This window comes from Erithacus rubecula (assembly GCF_903797595.1).
Source record: "Erithacus rubecula genome assembly, chromosome: 1".
NCBI classification, from domain to species: Eukaryota; Metazoa; Chordata; class Aves; order Passeriformes; family Muscicapidae; genus Erithacus; species Erithacus rubecula.
In genome coordinates, this window is record NC_136658.1 from 106,167,173 (window position 1) to 106,187,897 (window position 20,725).

Genomic DNA, 20,725 nt, shown 5'->3' on the forward strand with positions numbered 1-20,725 from the left:
AATCTTAATATATTATAGTTATATTAACTTCCTAATCTTGGGTTATGCTTCCTAGTTTAAAACTTTACATTGGAGACTGGCAGGGACATGGACCTTCCCCCACTCCTTTCTCTGGCTTCTTTGACCATTTCCCAAAGTAGGAGTGCTGCTTTTCATTGGGTCTGAGTCACTCCCCAAACAAACTACAAGATGAAATTTATTTAGAGCAAAGAGTAACTTTTAAAAAGTCTTGTTTCCAGATAGTTTTCTCTCAAGTGTTATCTATACTGTCCTCTAAAACCTAAAAATAATTTTAAAAATCTGACTGAGCTCAGATTGTGTACTTTTTCCTTCCTGATACTGTAAATTCTTCTCAAACAGGCCACTGTTCTATCTTTTTCATTGTACTGCAGCTTGATGGTTAAACAGCCTTGAACAAATTCTGTAAATATGCAATAGTTCATTTACATAGGGTACAGGATATTATTGCTTAAAGAACTAATGTTTCCCTCCATGACACTGAACTACAAAATGGTAAAAACTGGAAAATTCTTCTATTAGTTCCATGTCTCAAACCACAGGAATATTTAAAAGGACTCAGAAAGCACACACCTGGTGAATTGCTGCTAATGATACACGGACTGCTGTTCTCTGAATGCAGTCAAGTGACTGAAAACATCCAGTATTTTGGTTATTGTGGAATTAAGATCCCTGCAGCTTTCCCACAGCAAGTTTTCCTTTGGGAGGCAGCGATGTCCCCTGGGCTAAAAGGACAAAACAAAGAGAGCAAACACAGGAGCCAACTGAGCCCAAACTTTTTCCATAAAGTAGAATGAACTCACACCAGCACATGAGGAACAAATGCAGGACGACTTTCATCTTTTTATTTATGCAGATGAACATTTATCTGCCTAATGTTGGTGCAAATGGCTCTGTCTGGAAAAATGCAGTAGCTGAAGAAGTCTTCATCACCTGCATGATAAAGAAAATGTTGCCTGGTGAAAATGTTGCCATGTTTTGCCCGCAGCAGATGTCCATGGCTGCCTATGTCCGAGGCGGCAGGTGACAGCCCAGGCACTCTGACCCAACTTGTTTGCAGCCATTTCCTTGCCAGGAGCAGCAGGAGCAGCTATTCCAGAGAACTTGGAGCCTCTTCTTCCCAAATGCCAGGCTGAGGAAGCAAACATTATCACGGAGCACAGAGCAGAGCCCAGCCGTGGGACAGGGAGCCGGTGCTGTAACGTGAATCCCTCTGTCCTGCCGGGCCAGCACAGACACTTGTGGAAAGGAGATACCCTTGGCTGCCCTGCAGAGATCCAGAGCTGAGATTAATGGCAACTGTGGGGGCTGCCCTCCCCTCTGTGCCAGGCGTGCTTTAAAGCTGTGGCCTCCTGCCATCTTGAAACATAACCCTGTGGTATTGTCTTCATCAGGCCCCTCATCAGCAATGTGAAAAGAGAGAAGAAGCTGGTGGCAGGATTAGAGGAGAGGTTGAAATATTCTGGGCAGCACATGCTGTAAGTCACATTATACAAAGAGGATTATTGGGCTGCTCATTGGCCAGGGCTTTCCATTCTGGAAGCACTGCTGCTTGTAGGAGAGAAAACCTGGTGAAAAGTGTTTATGGCACGTTGGAGCACAGTGTATGACACACTGAGCACAGTGACAAGCAATGAAAATATTTTTCAGGCCCCGTCTGCCCTCTCCTAGGAGATTGTTATGTGTTTGTTAGGGTTATGCAAGATGCATGGGAAAAAGGGAGAACCAGAAGTGAGACTAATCATTCAGAATGGTATTATAAACCTCCTAAAATTACCATCATCAGATGAACCCATCTCAACCTTAAAACTGAGTACCTCTGTCTTGGAAGACAGTTTGAGACCCTTGTTGTTTTAGAAGTGAGAAACCACCTTTTGTTGTCCAGGTTTAATTTATTCATGGCAAATTATACCCATTTTTTCCTTAAGACTACCAATGCTTTTACCTGAACCAGATAATTTTCCTCACCTGGCAACAATGTATTTACAGAGAGAAAGAATATTCATTCAATTTGAGCCTTCATCTTATTACACTAAATAAGTCATGCTCCTTCAGTCATCTTTCTTATCTCCATTCTTTTGGTCACCTTTCCAGCTCTTTTCTGCACTAATCCAGTTTACAGTCCATTTCTTGACCATGACCAGACAAGACCAGACCATGACTGAATAGACTTATGCACATGGTTCTGTATTAATTCTAAAATATTATATTTCTTGAACTATTTTTTATTTTAAAAAAATTCTTTTGTCTCATACACATAAAGAGAAACAAACTAAAGTGAATTTGTCATTTCTAGAAGCTACTTGAGAGGTTCTCAATGTTCAGACTCCCCTTTTCTTGGAAACCCTCAGCTGCACATGATTTCCACAACTGAAAAAAACCCTTCTAAAGTCTTGGGAACACAAAAGATTTTTAAGGAAAACTGCATTCATTTAGTATCAATCTCAGTCTTGGTGGCATGTTATAGAAACATCCAGCTGTCACCAAATTGGCTTCAAACACAAATTGTTTTGGATCCTGACACTGTCCCTGTGGTCAGATATTTCTTGTCATATAAGGAACCATTTTCCTCTTTTGGATTAAAAAGCAATTCATGGTCTTATCTACAGCTTGGAACACGTTAGGCTTTTGCCTTTTCCATTTTGAGCCTCTGGACACAGACACTCCTCACCCATTTTATTGCTACTCTTCCTCAGCAGCAACATAATTTTGCCTTGTCTGAAAACCTTTTCGCTACAAAAAAGGCAAAGCTTCATATTTTGCCATTTGGTATACAAAGAATAAGGATGTCATTTAATAAGGATGGCATTGTCATGCAAAAGTGTAGGAAGATATTTCTATATAGAACCGTAATTATAAGGGGGATCTCCAAGTTTCCAGAAAATTACTATTGTCTTTCCTTCAGTTTGGGGATTTACATACTTTGAATTCTCATCTTTCTACATCAAACAATTCCTCCCCAAAACTGCAATTTCAGATTAAAGAAAAAACAGGGTTCTAAGTCTTTCCAGGCACCAGAAGAAGTGTACTGGCTCACACCTCTTCCCCAGTGGAATCTCATGGATGAATCAGCTCCACCTTCACCTCAGCTCTTCCATTCTTCAGAGTGGGTAGTTACTCCTCTCACAAAAGCACGAAGTAAATCCAGGTCTAATCATGGATTTGAGCTTAAAAAGATACAAAAATGCTAACAGGAACTCCATTAAGCCATGGAGAGAGAGAAGGGCATCAATGAATTTTCAAAGGGGAAGAACGTTGCAGACTGAAATTGCATTGAAACCGTTTCTCTTCAGACATGTCCCACCCAAGTAAAGGGGGGTAGAACTAACCTGAGTCACATCTAAAACAAAGAGCAAGAACTGGCAGCTTCTGTGCTGTGCCTGTAAAACATTTGCTTGCACTTTGGAAGGCTAAAATTATCTCTGATACCAGAGCAGCTTTATAGTGTGCAAAAACCTTGCTGGTGTTTCCTCCACAAAATAACCATCTTTGACATGAACAGCACTTGAGCATCACCACGGGGATAGAGCAAAACCACAGACAAGAGCTGAAGAGCAAGGGAGGAAACGTGAATGGAATGGCATTATTGTGCTAATGCAGCCCGACCCAGTTTTAAGAGGTCATCCAACAACGTTTGTTTGCAGAACAAAGCAGGGTCAGTCAGATTTTGCAGAGTTTGACTCAAAGATTTCTCAATACTTGCAAATTCTCCATGCAACTAGACAGAGATTAGAGGATCTAGTTTTAATTATGCTTGTATAAGTATGACAGAGTGCTGTTGATTTAGAAAGAGTTCCAAAAACACACAAGTATACATCTCAGTTGGAACAAGAAATGAAATGCAATAAAACCTATATCTGATGTTTTCTGTATCTCTCTAAGTAATCTTCAGAGCTGAAGCACCAATCTTAAATCAGTGCATTGCACAGATGAGATTATTCTTCTTTGCCAAACAGATCATCCAAAAGAGGAGGGTATCTGATCCCAGTCACAGGAGGGGATCGTGGTAGTTGGTTCCAGATATCTTCCCTCTGAAATTAGTAACCCAGAGAATATCTTAATATAAAATAATGAAAACAAGAATTATTACAAGCTGGTCAACATAAGATTGAATGAGCTGCTTCAGTTCCACAGACAAATCTGTGAAAGACTGGGTCTTTATGTAGCACATCTTAAAAGATTACAATATGCACATACTTATGAATGTTCCAAATATTTTATTTAAAATCTTTTCTATCATTAACTCTTTTTCAGACATTTTAAAATTAAATAATGCTATATTTTCTTCATTAAAATGCTTGTACTTCAAATCCTTGAAAGTCATCTGTGTCTCAACACCAAAAATCACACAAAATAATGAGGTAAAGAGGATAAAAAAGAAAGCCAGCTAAACAAGCACAGCTCTGCTGCTGAAATCTGTCAAATACACATACTGTAGCCTCAAAATACTGCTAAAAATTTGTGCTAAGTCATGCACAGAATGATAATTGAATTCTAAAGCTGAACAAAATTTAAAACTTTTTTTTAACTGATTTTTTTTCCATTTTATAGTTACCTCTCTTAAAATATTAATTATTAAATTATTGCTTAAGCACAGAATTCATCTGTAATAACAAAGATTCCCCCCTCAATGAAACCTAATAAACACTATGATCCTCAGGACTGCTGTATAAAACACATGGAAAGGTTTTGATTTTTTCTGTAGAAGACAGAAAAATTCTTCATTAAGATAAAGCAAAAATAATCAACCATGTAAAGCAGAGGAAACCAACAGCCCTGGGTCCTTGTTAGACACCACCAACAATCTGAGATGCTCCAGAAGAAAGTCTTGGTGTCTCAGACAGGAGTGAGGAGTCAGGAACACAATGCCTGAGGAATACTGGTTTAAACTATGCCATGAGTGAACTGCAATTTAAAGGAATGCTGTGTTTCTAAATGGTCTGAACACAATCAAACACACTCTGTACAATACATTGGCCAAGCCAGAACAGCAAAATGATGTGTTGGCAGAAGGCCTTTGGATTTATCTGCAACCAAGTATTTAAAATTCAGCATAATTGCCTTATGGTCGTTCTATTTTAAAATGTTTCACTCAGCACAAGATGGGAAGATCAGATTAGTCTCTTCAGTTTGTTGATACTGCATTTTTATTTACCCTAAGTAGCAGGCTGAAGATATACAAAGTTGATCCATCAGTTCTTTGCTCTGTGCATGCCTACCAGAGATGGGGTGTGTTATGTGCAGGTTTCTGAGGAGTTACACAAAATGCAGAGCTATTTTCTGCATATGTGTCAGTGGAGTTTAAAGTATTTTCTGGTTACCTCAGCAGAACAGATAATTTGGCATGTAACAATGATATTTGTGGGGGAAGCAGTACTCATGCCTATTGTGGATGGATAAATACACCTGCTCCCCCTTCTCTTTTTCTTTTTTCTTCTATAAAATGTTCCAGAGATGTGATACCTATTAGGCACCTCCTTGTCCCTGTTTGACCTGTCTGCTTCATCCTAAACCTCCCCTATTATACCTATTAAAAATAATTACTTGAAGAAAACAGGTAAAAATACACAAATATGAAAACAATGTTGTAGAGTGTGTTGGTTAAAACAGTCATGTTGGAGAAATTATACTGAGACACTGATTTTACCTTGGGTGGCTTCTTGGTCTTCTCAAAAGCATGGACTTGATTCTCTCTCCAGTTCAGTGCATGAAGGAACTTTCTATAGTCTACTTGCTTTTGGTTATCTTCAAACCTGGGCAGAATATCCATAAGATGAGTCAAGGTTAAAGGGAATTTTTAACAAAGTTATGTCATGTTATCTACAGCATACTAATAATTTCCTTTTGGATAATAATTTTTGTACTACTTTATTCCCAAACACTGGCAGGAGTGAAAAAACAGTAAAAAATGTCAGGAACTCCTATATTATACATTATTTTCCATATTCTTATGCCTTATTATTGTGTCTTATAGTGGAATTCAACTTCTTCAAGTTTTACCTCATTTCAACTATTTTCATTTTAGTTTTGAAGCACTGCTTAACCTTTTCCAACACTGATCTTACAGCTTTTGACAAACATAGAGTTGGTATGACCAGTGTATGATTCCTTTGTGTAGAAAAGAAACAGAATCATACAGGAGACCTGTGCTGCAGCACAACTGACCTGCTTTATTTTGACTTCTACAATCATCTCCTGAAAATTAGTAATCTTTCAAAAATGCTGTTTGCTCACACCTTGGGATCAATTTGCAACTGACAAACACAGAGCTCACTAATATATCAAATAATAGCCAGATTTTATAATCATTTGCTAACAAGTTTATTGTAATGAGTTAATTGCACCACTTAATTAGTGGCTTGTCTTTATTTTTTTTTTTCCTTTACTTAAGAGTCAGGATTAAAACAAAAAGGAGACGTGTTTTTCCTTCAGACTTGGTTGTTTATTAAATCTTATTTAAAGTGCAGAGAGTTCTGCAACACTTTTAGCTACCATCTAAATTGGAGTAAAATGGAGGCAAATTTAGCTAGTTATAAGGTCTTTTAAAGCTAAACAATTCAATTAAAAGCTAACACTTATATTATTTATACTTTTGACTTAATATCCAAACACTTCTGACCCGCACTGTGAGATTTTCTTTCTAACCAAAAACTATTACCTGAAACCATGAAGAAGGAGGAAGAAGGAGGAGACAACACCTAAGAACTTCCATCTTGTCTCATACCTATTACTATATTCTAAAACCCCAAATTCAAAACCCTTCACAATGTCAAATTACACACTATTCTAACTACACACCTGTGATTTTACCTCAATCACTCAAATTTGGAAGCTTCTCCAAGGCCTCAAGTCAAAAGCAGCATTCTGCTGGGGGTCAGTGTCAGAAAGCACAGAAAGTTCAAAACTCCCAGGTTTCTGGGTTTCAACAGCTTATGGCATTGTTCTTTATCTCTAAGGATAAATGTATCAGTTGTGGCTGTCCCCTAAATGCATGAAGATATATATGCTGCCAGCTAAGGTGTACAGGTACATGTGGAAAATGCTATTTTCCTCCTTCAGATTTCTAAAATCCTTACCCTGCATTAATAAGCCCCATGGAAACATATTTAGTATAAGCCACTTCATCCTTCTGCCATTGATTTGCAGAATGATTTGCACTGATTTTTCAGAATTTGCAGGATGAAGCAGCTTCAGAAATTAAAGCCTTTGATTCAGCAGAACACTGAGGTTATCCAGGCCCTTGGGAACCACTGTTCTTTCAGTGTCACCAGCCAAATGTTGAAAGATACCTTTGGGCTGAAGCTTGAAAAGAACAGCTGGAATGCTCTGTGATAAATACAGAACTGGCAGCTCCTGAAGGACACCTGTCTCACCCAACACCACCCACCTGCAAAAGGGACCCAGTTTGGACACAAAAACATAGCCTGGAAATGTCTGTGCCTCACTGGGGTCCATGGTGAGACAGACACCCAGCAGGACTCAATATCTCTCATGTAGTGGGAGACACAGGTTAAACAATTCTGCCCTGCCATCTGGTGAGACAAAAACTACTGCACAGGAAACAAGCATTTCAGAAAATCATTTTGCCTTGTCTTTAATGAAATAGCAGTGCATAAAACATGGGCCTCAAAACCCTTCAATTACTGCAGAGTGTTCTAACAAAAACTGAGCATGAAGTCACTTTAAGGAAGATTTTACAGCACAACCTTGGAAAACAATGCTGGAGGAGAAATAGATCTGGTGACAAAAATAAACTGCAATAAACTGCAACTCATCCTTTCCTTCTCCTCCCCCCATACCTTTCATTTAATAGTCAGCAGGAAAGATAATAATAAAATATATTGAGAGCCATAAACAGAGATGGAAGCGATAAACTGGAATGTTAAGTACAGTGAGTTATGCTGGAGATGAAAGCAAAGTCAGAAAAGAATGCTACTGCTACCAGAATTAAATGGAGCCTGAAACATTGCCATGAGAAACCCTCCTATGACAGCCTGCTTCTTTATCATAGTTCACACACAAGTTAACAAATCCAGAGAGCCTTACTTTTGGGGAATATATCCAATATAGCAGAAAATTACCATTCCCATTCTTAGTTTCAGGGTTGTTGGCTTTTGGAGGTTTTTTTTGCAGGTGGCAATAGGGAAAAGAAACAAGTTTTGCATGAGATGTAATAAGATAATGAAAAAGCTTATACCTCTTGAAAAAATAATGGCACACAGATTGGAATTTCAGAACCATCAGGACAAATTACTTTTCCTTCTACTATTGTGTCATTATCTTTTGCTCATCGTGAAAAGTCAAAAGATTATTTCTACCACCAAGATGATGAGCTGTATAAGCAGGACTTTTAAACAAAGAACGAGTGAAGGTGTGTAAATACTTAAACTTTCGGTTGAGGAAAGCATTGCTGCTGCTTTTGACAAACATTTACAAGGAGAAAAGTCCTTTGATGTGACAGCACTAGTGAGCTGAGATGACAATATGGGTTTGATATATTCTATAACCAAGAATTTTAACATGAGCAGAGGAAATGAGATTCCTAAATCCCATAATTAAATAGCTACAGAAGGCATCTTAAAATACTACTCTAGAATAACCCAGAAAGAAAAAAAATATAGTCATTAGATCTTTTTAATGCTGTGATTTATTGTATCCACCTACTAAAAGCACACACTAGAGATTTGGCACAGAGCACCCAGATGGACTGAGGAGATGTTATCAATTTGTGCATTGTTAGGACAGAGATGTCATGCATTTCAGTGGCTGGAGTTAATAATGCTGAGACAGACAGTGCTCTTCAGAAAAGGAAATTACATTTGTCTTATCAAGTAGATGCACCAAAGATATCTTTAAACCACCCTTCTCTTCAGTTCTGCCCTGTTACTTCACCAATGCATGGGATTTCAGGCTATGAAAGTCACTCCTCCATCCCTATCAGCTTGCAGAGCTTTTTATTTTCTTTATCATTACTGAAAGAATTGCACATTTCTGCTTCTAAAAATACATTCAAAATCAAACACTCCAGATAGATGAAAAATCTGGTCAAGTTTATGATTATTCCTGAGGATGCTTTGGTGAGTAAAGGTTACTCACTAATACATTTTTCTTTCCCATCAAGTAATCTATACCTCAAAGATTTATGTGAAAGTTTTATACAGAGTTTTTAAAATTTCTTTGTTTCAGACAACATTTATTAGCAAGTTAATCTGATAATAACAGAGCAGAAGCATCTGCTGCTTTTACCTTCAACAAAATGTTGAGATTCTTCAGAGTGTTTTATACACTTTGTGCAACACAGCTCTACAGAGACTAAATTATCACAGGTGTGCACCTAAATTGTTAAAAACTGCTCATATTAAAGGACTTAAACCACTAAACACAAGAAGTCGTGATTAAATAATAATGGCTACCATCTCCTTTTTAAAATTTATATTTATATTACATTTATGCATGTCTTGAACAACCATGTATTGAACCATCAGCTCCTCAGCAAACTGAGCAACAGGAAGAATTTGTCTTAAGAGATTCAAATATGAATTCTGGAGAGCCTTTTAATCACAAATGGCATAGGGAGTCTCAGACATCAAAGGTAGCAAGAAGGCAGCAGGAGAAAAATCTTGTGATCATTTCCACTGGACACTTGCTGTAGCAGGAAAAGAGGGTTTGCTTCTGGAAAGAAAAGGGTCAGCCTTAAAAAAACCATTACAGGTAGGAAAACAGGTAAAAAATTATTACCCAGCCACAATCCTGGGAAAAACTGGCATGATCTGACCTGACCTGAAAGTGATTTGAGAACTGGGATAATCATGCAGGAGTCCCTCTGTCATCAGGCACTGCTACCTGAGGGACTGGAGATTCACCTCTGCAAAACAAGTACCCTTCAAACAGACTCACCCCAGAAGTGTAGAGGTGAAAAACTACACAGCTGATTTTAACAGAAATTTCAAAGCATAATTAAAAAAACTAGAGACCTACAATCAGCAACTAAACATAGAATAATCAACAGGTAATTTTTCTAAACATGCCATCCATTCTTTCTTCTCTCAGTTTTTCCTTCCTTATGTACCAGCTTTTTATAAATCCTCCAGGGAAGGATGCCTTTTTAGCATCAATTTAGCATTGTAGTAAATAAAAATAACAGAAAAATCCTAAACTCATTACTTCAGCACTTTGCAAAATTTATTTATTAAACAAACTGTAATTGTTAATTATGCCTGCATAAATTTAAAGACATGTTTATAATGATTACTGTAATTTTCTGGAAGAAACAATTGTGTACTGTCTGCATTGCTTAATACAATGGGATTGAATTCTGTATTTTTCTGTGATTAAAAAAAAAGATAGTGAGAAAATGCTGATGGAGAAAGTAAATAGGTTTTAACATGTCAGGTAAATTGGAAAAACATACACATTGTTGGGTAACTACATCCTACAATTTCAACATCCTATTTATATAAAAAATATAAATTTACACTAGATGGACAATATGAAAAGGTCTTCTGAAACCCCAATTTTTGTGCTAACTTTCCTTTCACTCCATGGCAACTGAGTTGTCTTTGGGTACAGTAAACAAAGTCTTGGGTCATTTGGAGGTGACCACAAAATTTCTAGTAATGTCTAGTCCCATCCTATGCTTTTAATAAGTGGCAGATCATTGCAGCATAATTTACAAATGTAAATAATAAATACTTTAGGAGTACTACCTTTCAAAATGAAAAAATAGAGTCATTAAGTCCTGGAGAAAGTCTTTGCCACCTAATCTCAGATAGCAAAGCTGAATAAACACAGAGCTTCAGCCTTCAACTATTATCTGATCACATTGTCCAGCATCATTTTATAGCTGAATAGGGTCCAGCTAGTGCATTAGCTATATATACTGATTTTGTGGAATCAGTCCAGCAACTTTTATTGTACCACTTTCTTCCTTCATAAATACAGATACACAGAGTAGGGTAACAACCACCACTTGTTTTAGAAATATCAGTGGACACAAAATTTCATGGTTCCTCAGGAAAAGGAAGGAAGGCAGGAAGAAACAAAGAAAGAAGGAAGGCAAGAAAGAAGGCAGTAATGCAGGAAGAAAGAAAAGAAAGAGAGAAAGAGAGAGAGAGAAAGAGAGAAAAGGAAGAGAGAGAGAGAAAGAAAGAAAGAGAGAAAGAAAGAGAGAAAGAAAGAGAAAGAAAGAGAGAAAGAGAGAAAGAGAGAAAGAGAAAGAAAGAAAGAAAGAAAGAAAGAAAGAAAGAAAGAAAGAAAGAAAGAGAAAGAAAGAGAGAAAGAAAGAAAGAAGAAAGAAAGAAAGAAAGAAGAAAGAAGAAAGAAAGAAAGAAAGAAAGAAAGAAAGAAAGAAAGAAAGAAAGAAAGAAAGAAAGAAAGAAAGAAAGAAAGAAAGAAAGAAAGAAAGAAAGAAAGAAAGAAAGACTGCAACCAACTTGGCCCATGCTGAATTGCAAACTCTCCAAGAATGAAACTGTTCTTCATTAACAATAAACCTGCCTGTTTCATGGTTCTTCACTGTTGAAAAAAACTACAGGAAACAGAAAGAAAGGAAAAGTTTAAATCTCATTAAGATGACTCAACTTTTCGATTTACAGACTACTGGAAATTAAGTCCTATTAAATAGAGTTTAAAAAAATATTTCCCTGGCTCTGCACCCTCATAAAACAACAAACTTCCCAAGCAGTGCCAAGTGCATACATGATGAAGAATGTTCTCCTCATTACCTGCAGTGCTGTGACACCACCTAAACTGGCACCTTTGAAGCACTGATGCTGTGACTTAGAAGTGCCTTCCACAAGGCTCTTGTCAAATGTAGCACTTCTCTCACTGATTTCTGAGGCCCAGATTGACACCATTCTCATTTACCTTTCTCATACAGAAATCTGTAACACAGGCTGGCCTCAGCCCCTTTAGAAACTAAGGAAAATGGATGGGAATTTAGAAATGAAAGCCTGATGCAGGCTGAGGAAATAACTCTCTCCTCCAACACCTACAGAAAGAACCTACAACAGCTGAAACCTCATCCAGCTGTCATGGGTACCTTGCTAAAGTTGGGTGAAATCCAGCCCTTGATCTCCTCCCTGTGTTGTAAGCTTATCTGTAATTTTTATTATAGTGTACTGGGCTTTTTCTTTTTAACTGCCTACACTCACTGCTTAGGAAGGCAGAGGTTCAGGGCTCAAAAGCTTTCCCTGGTATAAATTCACAAACAATAAACCTGTCCCTAGAGCTCAGGATGTGTCAGGCTTGTCTGCTTCTTATCAGAACAAGTTAGTACATAAAGGAAAGCTTCCAGTGCCTTGTTGTGCATCTATTCAAGCTCAGCCCTTAAGAAGTGGAATCTGTAAGAACCCCTTGTCTAATGTGAGTTGCCAATTGTCCTTCAGCAATTGTGTTGGGCAGCTGGGTGGGAGTTCTAAAATATCTGTTAAATACTGTTAAAATTCAGACATTTCTGAAGAATAATGCTTATAACTCAGTGTCAGAAGTGATGAACAGCAGTATGAAGCTTTATCAAAATGGATTCCACATTTCTGCCTGCCAAGAGTCTTTTCATTATTGACTAAACCCAGATACATAATTTGCAACTCCTCCTGAAATTAAGAAGTATATTTACCTGAAAGCATCTAAACATGACAGAAGACAAGACCTGCTCCTGTTTTTAATGCAGTATGAAAGCACAGAAAAAACATGTGATTTAAATATTTCCCTCAAGGGAAAGAAGAAACCAGTAAGTATGCATTTAAACCTATTACTAGAAAATTTGCCAGAAAAACCAAACTCAACAAGACATGACTGTTCAGAGCACCACAGCTTGCTCTGAACTCTGGTCTTTAATACAAGTGCACTAAATAGTAGTTATTAGTGCATTAGTGTATATTAATAGTGTATTAATTCCCATTAATACAGCTAGCAAAGCCATTTGTCTCAAAAAAGCTAAATATGCTATGGAAAAGTACCAAAGCCATGCCAACAATCCTTTTCCTTTTTAAAAATGACAATAAAATATGTTTCAGATGAGATTAATAGGAATAGCAAACCAATTTTGTTTACTACTGAGGCTGTGTACTTAATAAAGACACTTCATTGTATTCAAGTTAGTGTGTTCCTTGGAACTCACACGATGTGCTTTCATAAGTTTATTGTTTTTACCTCCCATCTACACACAGAAACAACTAAAGCAAAAAAAGTGAATCTCATTGAAATGATAAGTATCAGTAACTGACTCTGGAAAGATTAATTCCATATAATTCTGCCAAACACCAGATGATTTACCCTGCCAGGCAAAATGAAGAGAAGTTGCTAAGATGGTTGCATCTCAGTGGATTATAAATATTCTATAAATAGGAAAGTCTGTGTGTATGTAGAGACAAAATCTTCATGATAAAATTATTTATATTAGATAAATGACAGATTCTGAAGATTTACGTCTGCAGTAAATATTTAGCATTAATTTGCACCATTGCGTGCAGGTCACACTATCTGCTCTTAAGTTACCTGGTCAGTAAAGTTTCTAGAAGATCATCAGGAAGTGGCAACTTAAAGGATTTGAAAATAGTCCTGCAGGTCTCATAGGGCAACACTCCACACCTGCACACCAGAAAGACAAGGGTAAAAATATACATTAGGTATTTTCCAGGTTTACTTCAAGTGAATGTTTCTGTGCATAGGAAAACATGTGAGGAATATCAGGATAGAGAAAAAGAAAGCAAAGTTTTATGAAATTTTGGTACTACAAAGGTGAGAAACTTGAAGGTCACATTGTAGCCTTTCTCATATTGAGATCCTCAGTGATTCTCTGTGATTCTTCATCTGTGACATCAGAAAACATAAAGGGCAAATGAGTCACATAAAGAATCCAAATGCTTTCCTTTTTTTCCCCCTTAAATCATTATATCTCCTCTTTAACATCCTGTGTTTTGCCCATGAAACTGGTATCTGATGTCACAGAATGTTCAGTACAATATCTACAATAAAAAGTCCACACACAAAATGCAAAATAGACAAAACCACTGTCCTCTTCCTGTCTGTTGCCAAGTGCTGAGAGAGCCTTAACATTACACATAATATTCTTTGGCCACAATATGCCATTTGCTCAGCAGCAAACACAAAGTAGGTGGGTTTACAAGAAGAGCTTCTCAAATAACAGCTTGGGATAAAGAGAGCAAACTTACTTTTCTCGGTCGTTGTACAAAAACACTGCCATCAGTTGTTCAAAATTTTCAAAGGCATTTTTCTTCAGTTTTTCTTGAGCCACTGAAAGGAGGTGGTACAGGTCTGTTGGACTCTCATCTCTCATGCCATAGTGACGCCCAAGAGTCATAATTTCATGTTCTGAAAATCCTCCAGCAGCGATGCTGACTACCCAATTTCTGTTCACAAAAACAGCAGCCTGTGTTAGTTTTAAGTAAATAAGCTAAAACCAATTAATAATCACTAATTCTGGGGGAGGATGTCCAAATTTCCTCAGTAGCTGTCTATATATACAAAAATACATGCTAACCACAACAGAAGTGTTTTACCAGAGATGTCATACAGAGGATTGCACCAAATCACAAGATCCCCTGCAAGAATGTAAGGCAGGAGGCAGCAACAAGAGCAGCTCACACTTGGATGCTGCAAGTGCAAAATCAGACCCCAGCAGGGATGAGCCTGGGATGTGCTTTTGCAAGTCAGTGTGTGCTACTCAGACAAATCAGCCCAGCACAAAGAAGAGGAAATTTTCCTGAGATCCATTTGATGGGACAGTGTCAGCTCCCTCAGCTGTTACAAGGCCTCTTATCAAATATGGATTAGTGTAACTACATTGGCTCTATGATCCCAAACATCTGCCTCTGGTACACTCACGTTCAGCCAGGCTTTTTAACAAGCAAGCATCAGCACAGGCCTCTGTGTCTCGGTCAAAATTAGATTAATTATATGTAATACTTCTGGATAAACTGCACTAAGAATAAACTTCACCGTAATTGCTGGTGCAATTAGTGCTGTACCTTGTGATACCCATGAGGACACTGAATCACTGTGATTAAACACCAGTCCTTGAAAACAAATGGAAGAAATTAGTAGTGATGCACAAAGTTCTGACACAAGACCTAAATGGCTGCCTGGAGAATACTTGAATTGTTGAATTAATCTGATGAGGGAACTCTTTAACATCTACATGTGAACTGAAACACAGAAACTTAGGACCCTTCCAAACTTGCAAACTTTTAGTAAGAAATATAGTTCTTCACTTGCATCCTCTCAGAGGCTTGTGTGGTCCTGTTCAGATGAAAAGATCACTTCATGCAATATGATTACACTTACACAACTATTAAAGAAAGGTTAAATACTGTAAAGTGTCTACTTTGATTCAATGGCTTCTTTTTTTAATAATAAATAAATCAGAATGATCTTTCATTTGCAGTGGCAGGAAATAAATACAAGGAAGTGACAAGTTGTTGACAGTAGCAAACCTTATTTGAGATCACACAAAATTAATGACCAAGACCTGGTCCATCTACTAATATTATCATTAATTATCTTGTCAGTATTATTTTTCCACTTGCTGGATATTATTATTTATATTGCAGCAGCATTCAGAGATCCAGTGAAAGCTGGAGCCTCCTTCCTGCAGGCTGCAATAAACACCACTGCACACACAAAGAGGACAGTGCTGGGTGAAAAGCTGGCACTGCAGTGCTTGGGCTGGCAGAGCTGGGGGCTGTAGGCAGCATCAGCCATTTCCACAGATTGGATTTCCATACATGGCACAGATTTTTCCAGTGTCAGGATTTTAAAAGTCTTTTATTTTCTCAATCTGGTCAGTGACAATCAAATCACCAAAACCCACAGATAAAATTATTTCACATGGCAATTAAGGAATATTTTAGTGATTGTGAGGGACTAATGAGTAAGACCCAAGACTCACAAACAGAATGACATCTAAACTCTCCCTGACAAAAAAAAAAAAAAAAAACAAGCTTCAATATTTTTTCCCACAGCTTAGCTATCTCTTGTTTTACTTCTCTTTTTTTGTTTTGTTTTAGAAGAATAAGACAGATTGCAATCTGTATTTATTACAGAAAGAAGAAGTCATAATTAATTGCTCAAGAGAGCTGCTGCTCAAGCTGAATTGAAGATAGGCATCTTTGTTAGACCCACATGGTTCTTTGTCTCTAACAGCAAACAGTCTTGCCAGTAGCCTATGAGAAAAAGCAGACTGGATAGAGCTGTGTGATGCACAGGCATCTAAGTTCTAGTTATTTTTAATTTTCTTTTAAACAAAGCTTTCAATAGTTCTAATGATAGCTTAGGGGATAACTTCAGTGTACATCACACATTTATTTCCTGGATGAAGCACTGAAGATTTGGATTCTGAAAGAAGTTAAATATTATAATTACAATTGTCTTCACTACATCATACTTATGGATGTAGTTTTACATGCAGATTATATAAAATTAGATATGTAGAAAGGAAGAAATCTGAACAGCCAAATACAGAGCTCAGCTGTAAAGCCTCAGCTGTATTTAAGATAAGAGGATTATCATTGAAACTGTCATACAGATAATTGCCTGTATTAAAAATTATAATTTGTTGTTAGTTACAGTCATCAAATGTCATGGCAGATTAAAAATAAACAAAGATGTACACAATAAGAAACTGAAGGAACACACATTCTATTCACAGGAAAGTATCTAGGAATTTTCATAGATGTAAAGAAGTGCTCTTGTTTTCATCATTAAAAATGCTTTTTTCATTCTAAAAGAAGATACAGGGATAATAATAATGAGAGTCCTTAGATTACTGGATGTAATACAAACCAACAGAAACAAAACCTACTATCACTACAGAGCACAAATGTTCAAGGTTCCCTAGAGGCAAATTCTTCCTCTGAAATTGTGAATATCCTGTTAGACCCCATGCCTTCCCCCATAGGAAGGATGGGGACCATTAAAGGGTGTTGAGAGTGGCCCAGGTGAGCTCTGAGGCTCAGAAAACCCTCATCATTTGGGCTCCCCAGATTTTCTGCTCATGGAGGGGGCTCCTGCATTTTTTGTAGCTGAAAACAAGTTCCTCAATACCACATGATCAGGCATACCTCTCTCCATGTCACAGAATAGCACCACCCTAAATTAAACAGTTGAGCTGTTCACAGCTGCACAGATTATGTCCATGATTAAATTTACACCCAACTGAGCCTCTTCTGGATAAAACAAAACCTTTCCCTGCCATTTAAAAGCACAATCATTCCTTCTAAAAGTTTGCTTCCCTAATTCTATCACACAAATGTTCCAAACCTTTGAGTTGCTCTTAGTGCATGCACAAAGTTTTGCAGATAATTATTTCATAATTTGAACTAAAACAATTTTTTTTTAAATAGTTACCTAGTACATAAATTAAAAACCTTTTCCAGGTGCCAGAAACTTTCTCCCATTAAACATGAAGTTTCAATTTTCTCTCTTCTTATTCAAGTAATAACATCTTCCCTCTAAATGCAATTAGCAATTCCAAATCTTGCTTCTGTTCAGTAAAATATCTGAGTTCAGAAATATTTTGACCAAAAGCTGCCAGAATCTGTGGCCTCTTTTAGTTTAAATCCTACCTTTAAATCACTTATTTTTCAGCTCTGAATATCAGCTTGTTTTAATTTCTCACTACTTTTACTTTGAATTGCTGAAAGAACTTTCTGCTGATCTATTTCTCATCTGTGATATTTCAGAAGCAATTCCTGCCTTGGTTAGCATTCCTATGGAGATGACATTCCATGCAGTATTCATCTACTTACATGCCTTAGTTATTATGACAGTTCCTAAATAGACAGTGCATTACTTCTGTGAAAACCAAATGCTTCTAAGTAAAGTTTTTTCCTCTATTTCATATCATTAACTTTACCAGTACTGTGCCTAACACAGTTCATGCACTCAAGTATTCTGGCTGTGGGATAAATTGAAATCAGTTTGCATTTGAACATGATTTCCTCTTTCAAGTACCTCTTCATCTGCCCATTGCCATATCTGGATCATTGCCAGAATCCATTTAAATTACTATCCAAATATCAATTATTGTTCTCACTGCTTTCCAATCTTTTTTAAACATGCTTAGCACTGCCTTCTATAATTTCAACACACATTAGTTCTGTAAAGACTGTCTTCTTTACCAATGGTTCAAAATCCTAACATGATTTTCAGGAGTCAACTTGGACATTCCTACTTGAATTTCAAAACTACTGTTTGACTCTCAGGATGGACTTTTCTTTATCTTTCAGCATATATATTACTGCTGACTTGTGCCCTTGTCTGTGTCAGCTCCATAAAAAATAGACAGATTTCTGTTGTTTTTTTCAGCTTACTTGAAACTATCACCTTTTTTTTTTTTTTTTTTCTGGAGTATGGAGTTACTTTCTTTTTCACACCCAATTCCAAGTAAATGCAAAAATCTACACCACTTGTCATCTACTGGGCAGAAAGCATCAAAACCCAGTCATGCTTTATACATTTTGGGGAATGTGCCTTTATAAAATATTAAAACCCCAAACTGTCTTACCTGAAAGTGTCATAACCAATCACATTGGTATGCTCAGGGTCAGTAGTAGCAAATGTCTTTCTGATTTCTTTGGCTTGAGATTCAGTCATGCTCTTCAGTTTGTTGAGGATGACACAAAAATCAGCCATGGGGAACTTAGAGGAAAAAAAAACATAGATTATAAAGACCTGAAGGACAGGATGCCATCCAAGGCTGGAGAAATGGGCCCACTGAAATATCAGTAAGATTATCAAGAATATAAACAATTAAACAAAAATCATCAGACCATGCATTCTCAGAAAGTTTAGTGCAGCTAGGTAAAAGAACATCCACTTATGCTTGAAACACTGCATTTTTAAAACAGAAGTAGAAATATTTCAAGTACAGTTCTAATAACTTGGTCCTCATTTTATGTTAGTGCACCTCACTGAATTTTCAGGTCATAAATTTCACCATGTCAAAGCTAATTTTTCACCATTGGCTCCAGTGAAATGTTCCAACAAATAGTCTCATTCATTGTGGGCTACATTGTCTTACATACTCAGAAATAGCACATTGGAAAATTTTTAGGAACCAGTTTTACCAGCTGTGTATAAAAATGTTGAAATGTTTATTTCTTTCTAAATAGCCCATTAAAATAAATTTGAACTCAGATTAAAGAGAACTGAAGCACTAAAGCTTTCAATCTATATTCAAATTGTTGTGTTAGTGCTCTACCAAAGATTTATTCCCTATACTTATTTTTAATTTAAAACATAGAAGTATTTAGTGATTAAATTGGGGGTGACTTCAAGTATGGTTTTCTGCTATGTCCTTATATCTGTCATGCTCTATCTAGCTTAAAAAGCACAATGAACTGCCTGAAAATACTTTTCTCCCATTTCTTCCAATAGCAATTATTTGAAATTGGGTATGACTGGTATTAAGGACCAGGACATAAAAATCAGGCCTCAGTCCCAACTGTGCTGAAGTGTGTTCACAGCTTTGCATCACTTCAAAGTGATCTAGAAAAGGGTATTTAAAGTCCCTATGGCACTGCCAGAGCAGTACAAATTCATCCAAGTTCAATCAATGCATCAGCTCTTGCAGGTTTTTCTCAGAATTGGAGAAGACAATTTCTGCCAATGCCAAAACCCCAGGTGCAGCCCTGGCAGGCAGTGCCCTGCAAGGCAGTGGCTTGGAGCAGCTGGACCAGCAATCAAGGAGTTTTGGAGGCAGCAGCTTTTCCAGGCCCCTCTCCAAGATGTTACTGTTTGGGGCATGAGCACACAGCCTTCTGCTGATCAAGCAAGGAACAGGGAGAAAGACTGAGCAGAAGGATTCAGAGAGCAGAGTATTCCAGGATGGGAAAAAAAGTTCTGAATATTTAAAGAGCCTGTCTTCTCTACAGCATCAAAACAGTTATTTTTACATCTTTTTTCCTAACTACATATTCCAATCACCTACATAGGCATTGAGTAGCTTAGCAGCATGGCAATAATTTCACTAGCTTTCCCCCTTTTCATGCAGCTTCTGACATGTTTCTAGTCACAGTCTAGTTTGGTTTGATTCTCTTGCTTGACTCAGAGATTATTGTGCTGAATTCAGTGGAAGTGAAATTCTTTTCCATATTTGTGCTGCAGCACACAGTAAAGTTAGAACAATTGATACAGTTCAGAAATGCTGAATTCCCTTTCAGTGATGCCTTGTTAGAAACAGTCCTCCCCAAACTGAATAAAACCATAGGACTATGCACAACACACCTGTTCTGTTTGCAAGCAAATCTACACTTGCCAAATAAACTTTTTTTCCCTCAAATTGAAACAGAAACCAGAAGTGCTGAAGTTTTGAACTAGATACTTGATATAAAGGTGGCAATCAAAAATGACAAGACTGTGGTTTTTCACTCTCTTTAACATAAAAACAGTGTACTAAGTATAATTTTGAAACAGAAAATTACAACTTTTCAACCATTTTAGATGATGTAAAAAATTTTTCAATAGTCATCTGCACTATGATTACCAATCAAAACTTCCTCTAAATCACCACATGCCTATAGAACTGTGGTCAAAATGGCAATTTCCATGAAAAAACATTCCATGCAGATTTCTTTCACCAGTTTTCAGAAAACATATTGATATGTTCTGCTGGAAGGAAATCTATTCAGAAAGAAAATTATTTGTTTTCTAATTTTAGAAACAACTAACAAATAGCCATTTTTAT

At 37.1% G+C, this 20,725-nt stretch overlaps 1 protein-coding gene across 2 annotated transcripts in view; it reads right to left on the bottom strand.

Annotated features, from left to right (window-relative positions):
• Positions 1–3,747: 3,747 nt before the first annotated feature.
• Positions 3,748–20,725, bottom strand: part of EFHC2 (EF-hand domain containing 2) — a 57,259-nt gene continuing 40,281 nt past the window's right edge. For both annotated transcript variants that reach the window (XM_079305836.1, XM_079305837.1), the window contains exons 11-15: positions 18,545–18,678; positions 14,193–14,390; positions 13,516–13,608; positions 5,666–5,771; positions 3,748–4,049 (exon numbers count right to left, since the gene is read on the bottom strand). In XM_079305836.1, coding sequence (XP_079161962.1) covers positions 3,954–4,049; positions 5,666–5,771; positions 13,516–13,608; positions 14,193–14,390; positions 18,545–18,678 — 627 coding nt within the window. In that variant the 3' untranslated portion in view covers positions 3,748–3,953. The remainder of the gene's footprint in view (positions 4,050–5,665; positions 5,772–13,515; positions 13,609–14,192; positions 14,391–18,544; positions 18,679–20,725) is intronic.